Source organism: Ranitomeya variabilis, chromosome 6 (assembly GCF_051348905.1).
Source record: "Ranitomeya variabilis isolate aRanVar5 chromosome 6, aRanVar5.hap1, whole genome shotgun sequence".
Lineage (NCBI taxonomy): Eukaryota > Metazoa > Chordata > Amphibia > Anura > Dendrobatidae > Ranitomeya > Ranitomeya variabilis.
The window spans coordinates 517,774,119-517,793,265 of NC_135237.1; the positions used below are offsets into that span (position 1 = coordinate 517,774,119).

The following is a 19,147-nucleotide window of genomic DNA, read 5'->3' on the forward strand; positions in this document are numbered from 1 at the left end:
GATGCTCAATGGGATTTAGTTCTGGATTGTGACTGGGCCATTCACACACACAGGGATATGCTTTGATCTAAACCATTCATTGTAGCTTTTATCAGTATGTTTAGGATCATTGTCCTGCTGGAAGGTGAATCTAAGCCCCAGTCTCAAATCTTTGCACCCTCTAACAGGTTTTCCTCCAGGACTGCCCTGTATTTAGCTCCATCCATCTTCCCATCAACTCTTACCAACTTACCTGTCCCTGCTGAAGAATAGCTTCCTCAAAGCATGATGCTGCCACCATCATGTTTGACAGTGAGGATGGTGTTTTCAGAGTGATGTGCACTGTTAGTTTTCCTCCACACATAGCACTTTGCGTTAAGCCCAAGTAGTTTCTATTTTGGTATCATCTGACCAGAGGACCTTCTTGCACATGCTAGATGTGGCCAATTAATGGCTATTTGCAAACCGGATTTCTTATGGCTTTCTTCTTGCCACTCTTCCATAAAGGTCAGAATTGTGGAGTATACGATTAAGGGCTCATACTCACTTGCAAGAAACTCAGATGAGTCTCGCACGGCAATAACCGGCACTCAGGAGCGGAGCGTGCTGCTGCATGTATTGCTATGCTGCCGCACACTCCGCACCTGAGTGCTGGCAGCAGCACCGGGTATTGCCGTGCGAGACTCATCCAGGTTTCTTGCAAGTGAGTATGAGCCCTAATAGTTATCCTGTGGACCTTATTTAGTTTAGGTGTACGGCCATATCTTGGTAGCTTTGCAGTTGTGCCATACTCCTTCCATCTTTGGATGATGTATTGAACAGCGCTTCGTGAGATGTTCAGAGCTTGAGCTATTTTTTATAACCTAACCCTGCTTTACTTTTCTCCACAACTTTATCCCTGGCCTGTCTGGTGTGCTCCTTGGTTTTCATGGCTCTTTCATCCGTAATGTTCTCAAACAACCCTCTGAGGCCTTCACAGCACAGCTGTAGTTGTGCTGAGAACAAATTATACACAGCTGGACTCTGTTTCCTGACTATGTGACTTCTGGGGGCAATTGGTCCCTCAGGATTTTATTTAGGGGTATCCGACTACAGGGGGCTGAATAAAAATCCACGTCACAATTTTCAGATTTATATTTTTAAAATAGTTAGAAAACCACAAATCATTTCCTTTACACTTCACAAATACTTGCAACTTTTTGTTGTTCTTATGAAATCCCAATAAAATGCATTTAAGTTTGTGGGTGTAATGTGAAAAAATTTGAAAAGTTCACAGGGCATGAATACTTTTTCATGGCACTATACATAAGACATGCTGCTGTGAAAAACCCTCCAGTATGTTTTATACTGTTCTTTCTTGTGGCTTTTAAGTACAAAATATAAACCGAAAATCTTCTCCAAATCTGCTTATTGATCCTGACCATGTCTCGCCCCTCAGGTATGGGTTACCCGTGAACTTTCAGGCCATGCTGCTTCAGCCCAATAAGAAGACGATGAAGAAGCTGCGGGAAGTCTTGTATGATCTGTACAAACACCTGGACAGCAGCGCGGCCTCCATTATTGATGTAAGTAGCCCCCCATCTGTCACATCTACATAGTCATTATGTCCTTGGTTTGAGTGTCAGCTGTTACTGCACGGACGTCAGAGTCACCACGAGGACACGGCTCGTGTTACCTGGGAAATGATGAAGTCTTCTCGCCTGTCCTCGCATCACTCAGGTGTAGCCATAACACAAGCAGCGTATCGCCTGAGATCTCACATTAGATGTCTATGCTGCAAAATTTGCTTGTTGCAAGGCATAAATGATAATATTCTAATATATAAAATTGAAGGTCTTCAGATTTTGGCTTGTCAGCCGCCACAAAACTGCTACTCCTAGCTGGAAGCTAGAATCAATGAATAATTGAATTGGAAGAGACCTCCGGGGTCATCGTGTCCAACCCCCCGCTCAATGCAGGATTCACTAAACCATCTCAGACAGATGTCTGTCCAGCCTGTGTTTGAAGACTTCCATTGAAGGAGAACTCACTATTTTTTTTGTAGTTGTACTGAAAAAACCTGATAATATGTAAGTCAGCTGGTTCATACTACAAGGCTCCCCCGGATCAGAAATAATGTAATGATCGCTGAAATCCACTGATGAGAACATGCACGACTGCTTGGTTTATACAGTGCTTGGCTCCCTCCTGCTCGCAATCATTGAAGGTCCTAACAGTGGGACCCTCAGAAATCAACAAGTTCCTGTGGCTTGTTAGTAACTTGCAATCGTGGAACTTCTCCTTTTAAATTGCTCATTTCACCATTGATTCCACAAACGTCCCTGCAAAATAAGGTGCTACACTTCCTTTGGGGGAAACCATATACTCCCCAAACACAATAATGTTCCATATTGTCTGCAGCAGGACCGGTCCATCTCCTTAATGATCACACACCCGGTCTCGTTGGTCTCATTATAGAATAATTGCATTGCATAGGGCTCTACTGACCCAATGACCACATCTGGCTTAGTGTCATGAGGGTCATGTCTGAGAGATCCCTTATGGGAGGAGAATATACAATAATGGCTTTGCCTGGAGATCTTTATGCTAATTACACTTTTACCTTTGGCTTAAAATTATTCACAAAACTCCTTATGGATGCATCATAGGCTGAGCTATGTGTCTGTGCCTCTGGCTGGAGTGAGAGGAGAACACTAATGTCATTTTCCTTACAGGCTGTGAACACCTTTGACATGGAAAAATGATTTTTACATATATTAAAATTCCAATAAGTTTCAGTTCACTTTAATTCATTCATTTTCAGGCCTTCTGATTTACAGTTTGCCGGCAGTTCCAAGTTTCTGTGTTTTTTTGTGGGATTGTCTCTGTATGAATCCGAGGTCTGTGCTTATCGGGGTGCTGCATTTTTTTTCATATCAGAACAGCTTCTATCCCTGCAACTTCTATCCCTGCAACTTCTATCCTGCAGATTGTATCAGCACAGCTTCTATCCTGCAAATTCCACTGATTCTGAGATTTTCTCCTACGCCTCATTGGGGGACACAGGAGCATGGGTGTTATGCTGCTGCCACTAGGAGGACACTAAGTAATACAAAAAGAATAGCTCCTCCCCTGCAGTATACACCCTCCTGCTGGCTCCAAGTGAAGAACTTCTTGCTTAGTGTCTGTAGGAGGCACTTGGGTCTGCTTTCAGACCCCACCATTTTTATTTTCATTTTTATTCCATTTTTCCCTTAACGGAGCGAATGGGGGCGACGGATCCTTTCTAGGTTCCGATCTCCCCCGAACCATCAACCGGCAAGAACGCGGAGCGTCCCTCCCGTATCTTTTCCTGCACCGTTGGATGCCAGCCCTGAGCTCACTTTACGGGCAACGGTTCCTTCGCGTTCCGATCTCCCCCCTCCATAGCAGGCGACCACATGGAGTAGCCCTCCATCTACCTCTCCTGGAGCCAGGTGCATAGCCGGACATGATGTTTATGGCGTCCGTGCAGCCCCCCACTGCATCACCACTGTTATAGCGGATGATGGAAGGCGGCAGAAGCTCTCCACCCCCTCCCTGACTATGGCGACGGTGGATTGAGCACTGGCCCACCGCATCTACCGTGAGTACACCTGCGGGGCTGAGGCGCTGGGAGGTCCGCATATACCTTAAAGCCCGGGTGCGTGGGTCATGTCGGTCCGCACAAATAGCGGCCGCGGCGCTCCAGGCCGCAACCGCAAGCTTAAAATTTAGCCCCGGCTTTTCTCTCGTCCAGGCGGGACGTTGGCTCCGCCCACCGGCAGTTACCGCCGCCCACTCTCTCTGGCGCTTCTCGTTCTACGAGAAGCGCCTTCTCTTCCTGATCTCGGCTGCCATCTTTGGACACCCACAGGGCTGATGCTGCAGCGCTGCTCCAACCAGGGCACTCTTACGGACAACACTTCCGATGATCAGAACCCCTTGTACAATAGGGGTCGTACCTTACCAAGGAGCTCTTGCTCTTCCAGGAACAGGACTCAAGCCTTGTCCCCAGACCATCACCGGGAATCAGGTTCTGAGAGTTCCTTTTCTCGCTCCCCCTCCCTTGGGGCTAGTAGAGAACCTGGCTCAGAGGACGATTCTGACACGTCCCTAGATCAGGAATTTCAACACGATCAGGAGACTCTCGACTCTCTCATTGAGTCAGTAAACAAGGCCCTGAAGCTAGATGAGTACCTTTATCTAAAACGGATCATGCTGTGTCCTTTAAGAGGACCAAGCGGGCTCACAGAGTGTTCGCCAATCATCCTGAATTTAAGGAAATCGTTGAATCTCATAGGATCTGTCCAAATAAACGCTTCACAGGGCAAAAGCCCATGGAGTCAAAATATCCCTTTGCTCACAGTCTCCTTCGGTAGATCCTCTGGTATCGCGCCTAGCCACTAAATCTATTTTATCCTCTTCAGAGGGCGCCTCGATTAAAAACCCCACCGATCGTCAGATCGACAATATGGCTCATTCAGCTTTTGAAGCCTCAGCAGCCGCTCTCTTTCCGTCTTTTGCCGCTACGAGGGTTGCTAAGGCTATGACCCATTGGGCTGAGATCTTGTCTTCAGCTGTTCTGGATACCAATCTTCCCCCGAGGTAGCAGGCATTGCTACTCAGATAGCCGGAGCTGGGGATTTTCTAGTGACCGCGTCTCTGGATGCCGCTGACTGCGCTTCTCAAGCAGCAGCAAACGCCATCACCATTCAGAGGTCCTTATGGCTCAGGGACTGGTGTGCGGATTCTGCTTCCAAAAAGTCATTGACTTCTTTACCATATCAGAGCGGTCGCCTTTTTGGCAAAAAACTCGATCAATTATTTTCCGACGCCACTGGAGGGAAGAGTAAATTTCTCCCACAACAGAGACCCTTTCGGAACCAGCAACAGCAGGCTCGGTCCCGATTTTTTTTATTTTTTTTTTCCTTCCATCTCAAATTGGTCCTCTACTTCCACATCTTCCGGACCCGGCCAGACACTACGTAGGGATAGAGGTCCCCAAACCTCTTACAAACCTTCCCCTTCATGGAGAGGCAGGCCTAGGCAGTCAGGATCCAGGGGGTCCAGACAGGGCAGATCTCCCACACAATGACTCCCTGTGGTATCCGGGCGACACACACATAGTAGGCGGCCGCCTGCTTTCCTTCAGCGACGCGTCGCTCTCGGTCGTTCACGACGAATGGGTCCGCGACCTAGTGTCCTCCGGATACAAGATAGAATTCTCCTCTCTTCCACCAAATCGCTTTTTCCTGTCTACTCCTCCCAGGGCAAAGGCATCAGAGTTCTTCCAGGCTATAAGCTCTCTAAAAGAAGACGGGGTTATTATCCCGGTCCCTCAAAGCGAAAGGTTTCAAGGTTTTTATTCAAACCTGTTCATTGTTCCAAAGAAGCACGGTACAGTACGGCCCATACTGGACCTAAAACTGCTGAACAAGTTCGTCAGGGTATGACGGTTCCGAATGAAATCGCTTCGTTCTGTCATCGCCTCCATGGAAAAAGTCTATAGACATCCAGGACGCGTACCTCCACATTCCAATTTTCCCTTCTCACCAGAGGTACCTTCGCTTCGCAGTTCAGGAACAACACTTCCAATTCGTTGCTCTGCCCTTCAGCCTCGCCACCGCTCCCAGGGTATTCACCAAGGTCATGGCGGCCGCCGTGGCCATCCTTCACACCCGAGGCGTGGTGGTGCTACCGTATCTAGATGATATCCTCATCAAAGGCCCCTCTTTCTGCGCCTGCAAGGAGGCTGTGAACATCACAATAGATTCTCTTTCTCGCCTGGGTTGGAAGATAAACTTCAAAAAATCTTCCCCAGTACCGGCTCAGCGAGTTTCCTTTCTAGGAATGATACTGGACTCGTCCCTGGGGTTGGTGCTTCTTCCCCCTGAAAAGATCTCAGCCTTACAGCGGGAAGCTCAGAAGCTCTCTCAACCTCGCACTCACTCTCTGTGCTTCAGTATGAGAGTCCTCGGCAGGACGGTAGCAGCCTTGGAGGCAGTTCCATTTGCCCAATTACACCTCCGTCCCTTACAGCATGCCCTCCTGGCTGTTTGGGACAGGAACCCATTCTCCCTCGACCGTCGGTTCTTCTTTCCCCACCGAGTCAGACAGTCTCTCAGGTGGTGGACATTAAAGTCCTCCCTGAATCAAGGGAAGTCTTTTCTTCCAGTACATTGGCTAGTTGTGACAACAGATGCCAGTCTTCTAGGCTGGGGAGCGGTGTTCTTACATCACACTGCTCAGGGCCGCTGGTCACTTCAGGAATCATGCCTTCCGATCAACATCTTGGAAATTCGGGCAATCAGGTTAGCTCTTCTCCAATTCCATCCCTTCCTGGCGGGTCGTCCCATCAGGATGCAGTCCGACAATGCCACTGCAGTGGCATACATCAACCGACAAGGGGGAACCCGCAGCATGGCAGCCATGAACGAGGTAGGCTACATTCTCCGTTGGGCCGAGGAAAACCGCTCAATGATATCTGCTGTTCACATCCCAGGAGTGGAAAATTGGGAGGCAGATTTCCTCAGTCGTCAAGGCCTCGACTCCAGGGAGTGGTCTCTCCATCCGGAGATCTTCCACCAGATCTGCTGTCATTGGGGAACTCCGGACGTGGATCTGATGGCCTTACGGCTTAATTCCAAGGTTCCCGACTTCATAGCTCAGTCCCACGATCCAGCAGCAATCGGGGCAGATGCACTCGTACTCCCGTGGCATCACTTTTGGCTTCCGTACATATTTCCCCCGCTCCCCTTACTGCCGAGAATCATCAAGAAGATCAGAGCGGAGGGAGTACCGGTAATCCTGATTGCGCCAGACTGGCCGCGCCGGGCGTGGTACGCGGAACTAGTTCAACTAGTCGCCGATGTTCCCTGGTGATTACCGAATCGCGCAGACCTGCTATCACAGGGCCCCATTTACCACCAGAACTCGGAGGCCCTGTGTTTAACGGCATGGCCGTTGAGTCTTGGGTTCTAACCCAGGCAGGTTTCTCTCCGGAAGTCATCTCTACCATGATCAGCGCTAGAAAGCCTACGTCTATGCGCATTTATCATCGCACTTGGAAAACCTTCTTTTCCTGGTGCAACGACCGGGGACGTTCTCCTCTTGAATTTTCCATTCCTTCCATCCTCGAATTTTTACAAATGGGTTTGGTCTCACCCTTAGTTCTCAAGGGGCAGATTTCAGCCCTGTCCGTTCTGTTCCAACGCAGGATTGCCAACAGATTACAACTGAAGACGTTCATTCAGGGAGTCTCCCATAGGGTGCCGCCCTATAAGATGCCGTTGGAACCATGGGACCTTAATCTGGTCCTCGGAGTCTTGCAAGAAGCTCCTTTCGAACCTCTACAGGAGGCTTCCCTGTCCTTTCATGGAAGGTTGCCTTCCTGGTTGCGGTCACGTCCATTAGGCGAGTCTCGGAGCTGGCGGCTTTGTCTTGTCAAGCTCCGTTCCTGAATTTTCATCAGAATAAGGTGGTTCTGAGAACATCCCTGTCTTTTTTGCCAAAAGTTGTCTCATCCTTTCATCTCAATCAGGAGATTGTCTTACTGTCTCTCTGTCCGGCACCAGTACATCGCATCAAGAAGGCCCTCCACCCACTGGATTTAGTGAGAGCTCTCAAGAGCTACGTCTCGCGGACGGCGTCCTTCCGCAGGTCGGATGCCCTGTTTGTGCTCCCGGAAGGGCCAAGGAAGGGGTTTCCCGCTTTCAAGGTGACAATAGCCAAATGGATTCGTTCAGCTATTCAGGAGTCCTACCGAGTCAGAGGTCATTCTGTCCCAGCAGGGATTAAGGCTCATTCCACTCGGTCAGTGGGTACGTCTTGGGCCATCCGGCACTAAGCTTCGGGAGCACAAGTTTGCAGAGCTGCGACCTGGTCCAGTCTGCATACATTTACAAAACATTGCCATATTCATTCTCAGGCCTCGGCAGATGCGACCGTCGGCAGACAAATTTTGCAGGCGGCTGTGCCGCATCTGTAACCTGAGGGTACAAGGAGCAATTATAGTTGATTGTTCCCCATCCAGGGACTGCTTTAGGACGTCCCATGGTTCGGTGTCCCCCAGTGAGGCGCAGGAGTAACAGGGATTTTTGTGTACTCACCGTAAAATATCCTTTTCTCCGAGCCAATCATTGGGGGACACAGCACCCACCCTGTTAGCCTAACGGCTTTGGTTTTCTGTGTTTGCTTGGCTTTGACATAGTTCATCCTGGTTAAATGTTAAGCTCCTACTGCTTTGTTACCAAACTGGTTCACTTAGAGCCAGCAGGAGGGTGTATACTGCAGGGGAGGAGCTAACTTTTCTGTATTACTTAGTGTCCACCTAGTGGCAGCAGCATAACACCCATGGTCCTGTGTCCTCCAATGATTGGCTCGGAGAAAAGGATTTTACGGCGAGTACACAAAAATCCCTGTTTTTCAGGACACATTGTACTTCATGTTAATGGTAAAATTTCTTTGCTATATCTTGCCTTTATTTATGAAAAACAAAAAACAGAAATTTTGCAAAAATTTTGAAAATTATGCAATTTTCAAACTTTAACATTTTTGTGCCCTTAAATCAGTGAGTGGTGTCACACAAAATAGTTAATAAATAACATTTCCCACATGTCTTCTTTACATCAGCACAATTTTGGAAACATAATTTTTTTGTTAGGACGTTATAAGGGTTAAAAGTTGACCAGCGATTTCTCATTTTTCTAACAAAATTTAGAAAACAATTTTTTTAGGGACCACCTCACATTTAAAGTGAGTTTGGGGGGTCAATATGACGGAAAATACCCAAAAGTGACACCATTCTAAAAACTGCACCCCTCAATGTGCGCAAAACCACATTCAAGAAGTTTATTTACCCTTCAGGTGGTTCATGAGAACTAAAGCAATGTCGAAGGAAAAAATGAACATTTTTACTTTTTTCACAAAAAAATTTACTTCAGACCTAAACTTTTTTTTATTTTCACAAGAGTACCAGAAGAAAACGGACCACAACATTTTTTTTTTTTTTTTTTTACAATTTCTCCTGAGTATGCTGATACCCAGCATGTGGGGGAAAGCCACTGTTTGGGCACATGAAAGAGCTTGGAAGGGAAGGAGCACTGTTTGACTTTTTGAACGCAAAATTGGCTGGAATCAATGGCGGGCACTTTGGAGACCCCCTGATGTACCTAAACAGTGGAAAACCCCCAATTCTAACTCCAATCCTAACACAGCCCTAACCCCAACCCTAATTGTAACCTCAACCCTTACCACAACCGTAGCCCCAATGGAAAAATGGAAAATAATAAATTTTTTCAATGTTATTATTTTTGCCTAACTAAGGTGGTGATAAAGGGGGGGATTGATTTACTATTTTTTTTTATTTTGATCACTGATGGGTCTATCACAGTGATCAAAATGGACCAGTAGGAAAAATCACCTATTGTTGCCAGGAACTGGCCGGCAGATCTCAGGCTCATGTGCCCCCCATTTTCTTCCGGGAAGATGACGTGGATTGTCGAGAGATGGAGTAGGAGGGTCTGGCGATGGTGGAGGTACCGGAGCAGGGGAGGGCTTGGGGGACCTCATCTCTCTTTCCTCTGGTATGCTAACGGCGATCACAAGACTGGGGATTGTAAAAAAACGACCCGATCATGTTCTCCGTGGTTTCAGCTACCCACGGAGATTTTCCATGCTGGGGGGTGCTATACCCTTATTTCTCAGCGCAGTTAACTGACGCCGTTAAAAGGTGTTAAGTTCGGTGTACACTATAGGAATAGTCCTGCGGCAGTTTGGCATATAAAAAACGCTCGGTATTTGTCTTCCCCCGACTTCACCAGTGAGTCTCCGCTGCTGCTGTTGGCCGACACTGACAGTGAACTCAGTGGCTGAGCCGAACAATCCGTCCACTCTTGAGAGCTGCTGAGCTTAGTGATCCTGTCTATATTTAATCGCGATAGCCAATGCCAGGTACAGTGGTGGACAGGGAGTATAGCCCGGTTTGGTTTGTTTGTGTCTTATCGAACTGCGCCAGGGGCCGAAAATTTCCCAAAAGGCGACAACCCCTTTGTTTTAAGTTGCATTCATTTTCAGTCTGTAGTCTTATTAATTTCTGACCCCGCTTATGTGCAGTTTATAATTCGCTCCCAATTCTCATGTGAACGTGCCCCTCTCAGTAATACAGGCTGGCTGTGAGCTCTGTTTGTACTCAGGGGACTGCTGATCTCACTAGCTCTCAGGTATCAGCACAGCCTCATTCCTGGAGCGATTTCCCTTTCTTCAGCCCCTGATGGATTTCACGTCCCCTGTGCTAACACCAACTCCTATAAGTGTTTTTTTTTTAATTCCCTGTTTGTTCTAACCCTGTTTCCATTTCTTTTCTAGGCTCCCATGGATATCCCCGGATTAAACCTTAGCCAGCAGGAATACTACCCCTACGTCTACTACAAGATTGACTGCAATTTGCTGGAATTTAAGTGAAATAAAACCCTGTGGTCGTGTTATTGGAGCAGAGACGAGTTTGAAGTACAGTGATTCTCCCATCTACGTAACCCTGTGCTTGCTTCTCACGCCTGTACCCAGGATGACCCTCTCGCTCTTGCCCCTCGTCACTGTCGTCCTTTTTTTTTTCTTGACACTTGATTTGTTTCCTTTTAAAGATTAGTCGTTAGATATTGTCGCTTTTAATCAGTTATTTAATGTCCACCCAGCAAATAATAAGAGTCTATTTATGAAGAGGTTTATTTAAGGCCAGCATTGCCGCGCGGCCCAGAGATGTAGACGTCATTCCTCATTCGTCCGGTGATTCCTCTCGTTAGCGCTGCTCGTAGCTAGATCCTGTTTACAAGGGCCGATGGTGTAATTGTTTTATACCATTCCATTCACTGTATTTAGTCCATTAATGGTGTTTAATTGTGGATTTGTGATGTAAAGTGTATGTAATATTTAATGTATGTGCTTCCTGTATATTTGATAAAGATGTCTACAGCACTGTCGGCGCACACACAAGGAAAAGAAAATTAAACATACCCGTTCAAACGGCACCGCGTCCAGGTTTCTTTTATCTTCCTTTTTTACGTCGCTTGGTTGCGTCATTGCTTTATGATCATGTACATGCAACCTTTGGCGACGACCATATAATCCTGAGAATCAAGGGGATGCTTCGTGATGCTGCTTCTCTTCTTCGTTCTCAGCAGAATGGCGCCATTCACTTAAAGGGAACCTGTAAGGACGGATTTAGTACTGAAACTAGTGATACAGCTGTATAGATCATAGCACAGCTAGAAAAATGACACCTGTCTTGTTGTAATCTGATGTTCCTGAACTGAGAAAATTAGCTTTGAAGCCGTATGCAAATTAGCCTGAAAGTGCACTGGGGGCGGGTTGATGCTCTGCATACATCACCACATCCCCAATGCATTTCCAAGCTAATTTGCATACGGCTTCTAAGCTCATTTTCTCAGCACTGGTGTGTTAGGCAGAGATATGTGTACAGATCGTGTACTTCATGTGTTGTTTCCATATATGTATTCATATGGCTCTAGACCGTAGATATGTTTTTTGCTTATATAGTGGCCGCATATAGTGGTTTAGTGAGTTGCCGCACCCTTCTATAGAGACTGCAGACAATGATGCTGTGATGTCCCATACCCTTCTATAGAGGCCACATACAGTGGTGCTCAGTGGGTCCCATACCCTTCTATAGAGGCTGCATATGTTGTGCTGTGTGGTCTTGCACTCTTATATAGAGGCCGCATGCGGGGGTGCTGTGAGGTCCTGCACTCTTCTATACAGGCCACATACGGTGGTGCTGCGCCTTCTCGCACCCTACTATAGAGGCCGCATACAATGGTGCTGTGCCGTCTCGCATTCTTTCATAGAGGCCATATACGATGTTGCTCAGAGGTCCTGCACCCTTCTATAGAGGCCGAATATGGTGGTGCTCCAAGGTCCCAAACCTTTCTATAGAGACCACATATGGAGGCGCAGCACAGTTCCGCACCCTTCTATAAAGGCCTTCTATAGAGGCCGCATTTGGAGGCGCAGCTCAGTTCCGCACCCTTCTATAAAGGCCTTCTATAGAGGCCGCATTTGGAGGCGCAGCACAGTTCCGCACCCTTCTATAAAGGCCTTCTATAGAGGCCGCATATGAAGGCGCAGCACAGTTCCGCACCCTTCTATAAAGGCCTTCTATAGAGGCCGCATTTGGTGGTGTGGTTTGGTCTCGCACCCTTCCATAGATGCTGCATATGGAGGTGCAGCACAGTCCCACACCCTCCTATAAAGGTCGCATACGGTGGCGCTGAAAGGCCTCTCACCCTTCTATAGAGGCCACATTAAGGCTATGTGTCCATATTGCGTTTTTTAAGCGTTTTTTCCGCGGCTTGAAAAACGCTTACAAAACGCATCCCATTATTTTTAATGTCGATTTTGCAATTGTTGTGCCCATGGTGCTTTTTTTTCTGCATCAGAAACGCATTGCGGAAAAATACGCTGCATGTTCATTAATTTTGCGGGATCGCGGCGATTTCGCCGCTATAGAATTGTATTGGGACACATGAAAAACGCGACAAATATGCAACAAAAACGCGGGAAAAATGCAAGCGGATTTCCTTTCAAGGGTGTCCGTTTTTGATGAGGAAAATTCTGCTTAGATTCTGCAACATGGGCACGTAGCCTAAAGCTTAGTATATTTCATGCTACTGACAAAAATGTCAAACTTCATCCATTGCCCAAAAGTCTAGAATATTTATGGTCCAGACACAATTGAAAAAGCCTCAGAGATGTCGGGTCAGTAATGACAATGTGATGAAGCCATACGAATGGCGAGAGTCATGATGTCGGACAGTTCCTATATATTTGTGATTCCAGCGTTGTAGTATTTCAGACCTCAAGAAGTATCATCTTACAGCTCGGTGCACAACTGCTTTATTTCCGTTGTCCTGCTTCATCAACTGATTTGTCCCATGAAAGAAGCCAATAGACTGTGTGGTGAGAAGGTGGGTCAGGGATTTGCAAAAGGACCATGTCCATGAGATACCTCCAAGCACTGGTACCCTAAGGTTCCCACCACAGAGTAGGTGCTTGATGCTGAACCGTGGGGAATATATGGAACGTTATCCGGTTTCTGATGCAATTTATATATGTAAAATTATGTGATGCTGTTTTCTTCTTGAGCTGGATGTTTAATGCACAAATTGCTGCTATTCCTTAGGCCTGAAAGTATAATGTGAATGTGCGTTTGTAGTAGATACGAGACCTCAGGATCCTCTTTACTTGCGGCTGCTTGGTCGATTGTTAAATTAAACGTTGTTTCTCTCTCCACCTCTGTAGACTCTGCACATCGTTTATTTTCTGCCAGTGGCTATTACATGCTGCTTTTGGAAAGGTGACAGCAGTACAATCTGTGGGTATGACGTCCATCATGAGATTGGCCGTAGCTGTGTGGGTTGTGTAATCCCTGTGCTATTCTGTTGTCTGGTACAAATGTGTTCTTAGGAGCTGCAGTCGCCTGTGATGAAGCACACTTCATGGTCGCCTATGTAGTGTGATGGAAGACATTCTGTAGTCCATTTAGATTATCATGATGGGGTGACCTGAGGATTCATCGGGGGGCCAGTGACGTTACCCTGTGCCTCACAGCTCAGTGATTGATCCAGTTCATTTACTGGCTGTATATTGATCTTCTGACCATGAAGTAACAATGCTGGGGCACCTTTTTCCTTGAGTTGCATTGCGTAGTTCCTCTTGCAAATGTATAAATTAAACATCAGCATTATTATTCCTTCTGTCAATTAGCCTGCACCGTCAGACTCTGTCCCCACTGTTTGGACACTGCTGGAATAGTCTTGGCAGCTGTAAAGAATGGACTACTCCTGATAGTTTCCAAAAAGTGGAGGTAGTATTCACTATGCCAAACTGCTGTATTTTTCAGACTGTAAGGTCGGTTGCACATGTCCGACATTCACGGTCTGAGGATATATCGCAGTGTCAGGACCGGCCGTGGATCCTTCTTTCTAGAACTCAACGGCTTCATATATGCCCTTAAGGCCATGTTCACACAGTGCGTTTTTTACCGCGGAACCGCAGCGGTTTCGCCGCTGCGGTTCCGCAGCTTTTTTCCATGCAGGGTACAGTACAATGTACCCTATGGAAAACAGGAACCACTGTGCACATGATCCTGAATTTAAAAAAAAAAGCCGCGCTGAATAGCTGCGGGAAAAAAAGGAGCATGTCACTTCTTTGCCCGAAACAGCAGCGGTTCTGCACCCATAGACCTCCATTGTGAGGTCAAACCCGCAGTAAAACCCGCAGATCAAAAATATATCTGCGGGTTTTATTGCGGTTTGTGGTGCAGAACCGCTGCAGCCGGAAGTGCGGGGAAGCGGCCGGAAGTGCGTGGGCGGAAGTGCTTGGGCGGAGAGACATGGAGGCATACCGTCGCATGGGGATCGTGTCGGCCGTTTGATTGATTTGGTATGTGTGTGTGTGTGTATGTATGTGTGTGTGTCTGTGTGTGTGTGTGTGTGTGCGTGTGTGTGTGTGTGTGTGTGTGTGTCCCCATGCGACGCTAGTGCCACCATTGTGCTAAGTCGCCGTATGGGACTACTACTCCCATCCGGTATTAGGATGGGAGAGTTGTCCCTGTGTCCGGCGACTTAGCACAGTTGTAAAGTTACACAAAACACACACACAATACACATACATGACACACAGTACAGTACATACAACACATAACACAGAGTATATACTCACCAACAGCACACTTGTAGGCGAAGCCCTTGATCCTCCAGGAAAAAATCACAAAATAAAAAATCAAATTCATACTCCCTGTCCGCAGAATCCATAAAACGAGTGTCCCACGCCGATCGGCTGCTCTCCGGCGATACACTGCCAGGAGCGAAGCTCCTAGCAGTGTATCGCGTACTGTTCCGGAGTTCAATGACTCCGGCGTCTCGGTTAACGGCAGTACAGCTGCGTTGAACTTTCCCACGCAGCACTGCCGTTAAGCGAGAGTGCCGGGGTCAATGACCGCCGGTAAACTCGCTCGCGCATGCGCAGTGACACACCGACAGGAACTATGGCTCCTGTCAGTGTGTTGCTGCAGCCGTGGAGAGCAGACATATCTCTGGATGTGTCTGTTCTCCATGGAAAATCTTCGTGGGATACGTGGCACTTAAATACGTGGCAATTAAATACGTGACACGTGGCACTTATACGTGATACGTGTCACTTAAATACGTGATACGTGTCACTTAAATATGTGATACGTGGCACTTAAATACGTGGCATGTGGCATTGAAATACGTGGCACGTGGCACTGAAATACGTGATACGTGGCACTTAAATGCGTGGCACGTGGCACTGAAATACGTGGCACGTGGCACTGAAATACGTGATACGTGGCACTGAAATACGTGATACGTGGCACTTAAATGCGTGGCACGTGGCACTGAAATACGTGGCACTGAAATACGTGATACGTGGCACTGAAATACGTGATACGTGGCACTGAAATACGTGGCACTGAAATACGTGGCACGTGGCACTGAAATACGTGATACGTGGCACTGAAATACGTGGCACTGAAATACGTGATACGTGGCACTTAAATATGTGGCACTGAAATACGTGGCACTGAAATACGTGATACGTGGCACTGAAATACGTGGCACTGAAATACGTGGCACTGAAATACGTGGCACTGAAATACGTGGCACTGAAATACGTGGCACTTAAATACGTGGCACTGAAATATGTGGCACTGAAATATGTGGCACTGAAATATGTGGCACTGAAATACGTGGCACTTAAATACGTGATACGTGGCACTTAAATACGTGGCACTTAGGCTATGTTCACATTTGCGTTTTGCGCCGCATGCGTCCTTTTTTTGATTGATTTTGGACGCAGCAAAAATGCAACTTGCTGCGTCCTCTGCGCCCGGATGCGTGCGCTGCAGTGACGCATGCGGCGCAAAACGCAAGTGCGACGCATGTCCATGCGCCCCCATGTTAAATATAGGGGCGCATGACGCATGCGGCGACGACCGCAAATGTGAACGTAGACTTAAATAGCTGGATAGAGCTGGATCCGCGGGCTGTGATCTGGCCTACGCTCAGCACTCTGCGGAGCGCTGTCATTCAAAACACGTCCACTCATTTTGGTGTTTAGTCCCAAAATGGAGGATGGAAGAAGAAAAGGGTTGGACAAGGAAATGACATCATTTCTTTTTTTTTTTTCCCCCACTGCAGTTAAAGCTTTATTTGTGTCAAACACAGACAATCTGCAGAGAAAACTGCATAAAAAACCGCACTAAAAACCGCATCAAAAACGCACCTGCGTTTTCTGCCAAGAGCTGCGGTTTTTGACCTGAAAAAAAAGGATTGAAATCAGGAACGTGTGAACATACCCTAAGACTGTTGAGTTCAGGCCAGAACATCACGGTCCGTATTCAGACCATGAATGGCGGATGTGTGAAACTTGTCTAAGAAGTCTCCTCCGTGGTCAGACAAAGGGCACATAAAGTGCTGTACCCGATCAGTGAGAGACCAGTGCACAGTTCTCTCTCTCTGTCCTGCACTGATTTGGCTGATCAGTGCAGGGCAGCACAGCTTTCTGCTTCTGAAGGCCTCCTTTCATACATCCGATTTTCACTTGTACATTCTATCCATTTCTTTCCTGTTATAATCTGTCCTGTTCCACGTGTTGATTTTTATTAAAAAAAATGAATAAATTCCTGGATCATCAGAAAACATTAGAACAACTTTCATCCGTATTCTGGATCAATAGAAGACAAGACCACCATTCCTGTAATAATAAAAGTTAGCAGGGTTTACTACCACAAACAAACTACATCCATGTTGTTCTGCATTATTCAATACTTTTATTTTTGTAATTCCTCTTTGCGTTCCATAGTAATCCTTTTTTTAATGCTAATTATTATTATTATTTATTATTATAGCGCCATTTATTCCATGGCGCTCTACATGTGAGGAGGGGTATACATAATAAAAGCAAGTACAATAATCTTAAACAATACAAGTCACAACTGGTACAGGAGGAGAGAGGACCCTGCCCGCGAGGGCTCACAATCTACAAGGGATGTGTGAGGATACAATAGGTAAGGGTAGAGCTGGTCGTGCAGCGGTTTGGTCGATCGGCGGTTACTGCAGGTTGTAGGCTTGTCGGAAGCGGTAGGTCTTCAGGTTCTTTTTAAAGGTTTCAATCATAGGCGAGAGTCTATGTTGTGGTAGAGAGTTCAAGAGTAGGGGTGATGCGCGAGAGAAATCTTGTATGTGAATATGGGAAGAGGAGATAAGAGGGGAGTAGAGAAGGAGATCTTGTGAGGATCAGAGGTTGCGTGCAGGTAAGTATCGGGAGACCAGGTCACAGATGTATGTAGGAGAGGTTGTGGATGGCTTTGTATGTCATGGTTAGGGTTTTGTACTGGAGTCTCTGGGCAATGGGGAGCCAGTGAAGGGATTGACAGAGGGGAGAGGCCGGGGAATAGCGGGGGGACAGGTGGATTAGTCGGGCAGCAGAGTTTAGAATAGATTGGAGGGATGCGAGAGTGTTAGAGGGGAGGCCACACAGGTTACAGTAGTCGAGGCGGGAGATGATGAGGGCATGGACTATGGTTTTTGCAGATTCTTGGTTTAGGAATGTACGGATCCATGAAATATTTTTGAGTTGAAGGTGGCAGGAAGTGGAAAGGGCTTGGATATGTGGTTTGAAGGAAAGATCAGTATCAAGGATTACCCAGAGGCAGCGAGCTTGTGAGACTGGGGAGAGTGGGCAGCCATTTACTGTAATGGATAGGTTCGTTGGGGGGAGGGGGGGTGTCTCGCGTGAGATGGGGAAAAATGATGAATTTTGATTTGTCCATGTTAAGTTTTAGAAATCTAGCAGAGAAGAAGGATGAAATAGCATACAGACATAGTGGGATTCTGGTTAGTAGGAAGGTGATATCTGGTCCAGAGAGGTAGATATGTGTATCATCAGCTTAGCGTTGATACTGAAAGCAGTGAGATTCTATGAGCTGTCCCAGGCCAAAGGTGTAAATGGAGAAGAGCAGTTGCCCTAGGACTGAACCTTGCGGGACTCCGACAGATAGTGGGCGAGGTGAGGAGGTGGTGTGTGAGTGGGAGACGTGGAATGTCCAGTCTGTTAGGTATGACGAGATCCAGGATAGGGCCAAGTCTGTGATGCCAAGGGATGAGAGGGTCTGTAATAATAGGGAATGGTCCACTGTGTCAAAGGCAGAGGACAGGTCCAGGAGGAGGAGGACAGAGTAGTGTTGCTTGCTCTTGGCGGTTAGTAGGTCATTGGTGACCTTAGTTAGGGCAGTTTCAGTGGAGTGGTGTGACCGGAAGCCAGAATGTAAGCGGTCTTAGAGGGAGCAGGAAGAGAGATGGGAGGACAGTTCAAGATGGACGTGTTGTTCCAGTAGTTTTGAGGGATAGGGGAGAAGTGATATAGGGCGATAGCTAGATACAGAGGATGGGCCAAGAGAGGGCTTTTTGAGGATAGGCGTGATTGAAGCATGCTTAAAGCTTGAGGGGAAAACACCAGTTGTTAGTGATAGGTTGAAGAGATGGGTTAGGGTTGGGATGAAGACTGTGGCAAGGTTTGGGATGAAGTGGGAATTGATCGGGTCAAGTGCACAGGTGGTGAGATGCGATCTTGAAAGTAGAGTGGGGAGTTTATCTTCTGTAATGGTGGAGAAGTTGGTTTTGGAGGTGGAGGGCTGGGAAGTTGGGAGGAAGGGCTCTGGGGGTTGTCGACCAAAACTGTTTCTGATGTTATCAATCTTCTGCTTGAAAAATGAGGCAAAGTCTTCAGCTGAGATGAGTGGGGAGGGAGGAGATGCTGGGGACGGAGGAGAGAATTGAAGGTTTTGAAAAGCTGTTTAGGGTTGTGAGACAGGGAGGATATGAGAGATGAGAAATAGGTTTGTTTAGCTGTTGCGAGTGTGGCCTTGAAAGTAGTGAGGGACTGTTAGAATGCGATGAAGTGTTCGTTGGAGTGGAATCATTTCCATCTCCGCTCAGCAGCCCTGGAAGCTTGCCTCAGTTCTTTGGTCAGGCTGGTGAGCCAGGGCTGTCTGTTGATTTTGCGAGCTTTCGTATGTGTGAGAAGGGCAACAGATTCCAAAGCTACAGCTATTGTGGTGTTATATAGAGTG

The 19,147-nt window shown here is 47.2% G+C and overlaps 1 protein-coding gene across 1 annotated transcript in view; it reads left to right on the top strand.

The window, feature by feature from the left end:
* The window catches only part of ATP6V1C1 (ATPase H+ transporting V1 subunit C1), a 45,419-nt gene extending 34,416 nt beyond the window's left edge, over window positions 1-11,003 (top strand). The window contains exons 12-13 of the mRNA XM_077270984.1: window positions 1,418-1,544; window positions 10,345-11,003. Of these exons, the coding sequence (XP_077127099.1) occupies window positions 1,418-1,544; window positions 10,345-10,440 (223 nt within the window). The 3' untranslated portion in view covers window positions 10,441-11,003. The remainder of the gene's footprint in view (window positions 1-1,417; window positions 1,545-10,344) is intronic.
* The last annotated feature ends 8,144 nt before the right edge of the window (window positions 11,004-19,147 follow it).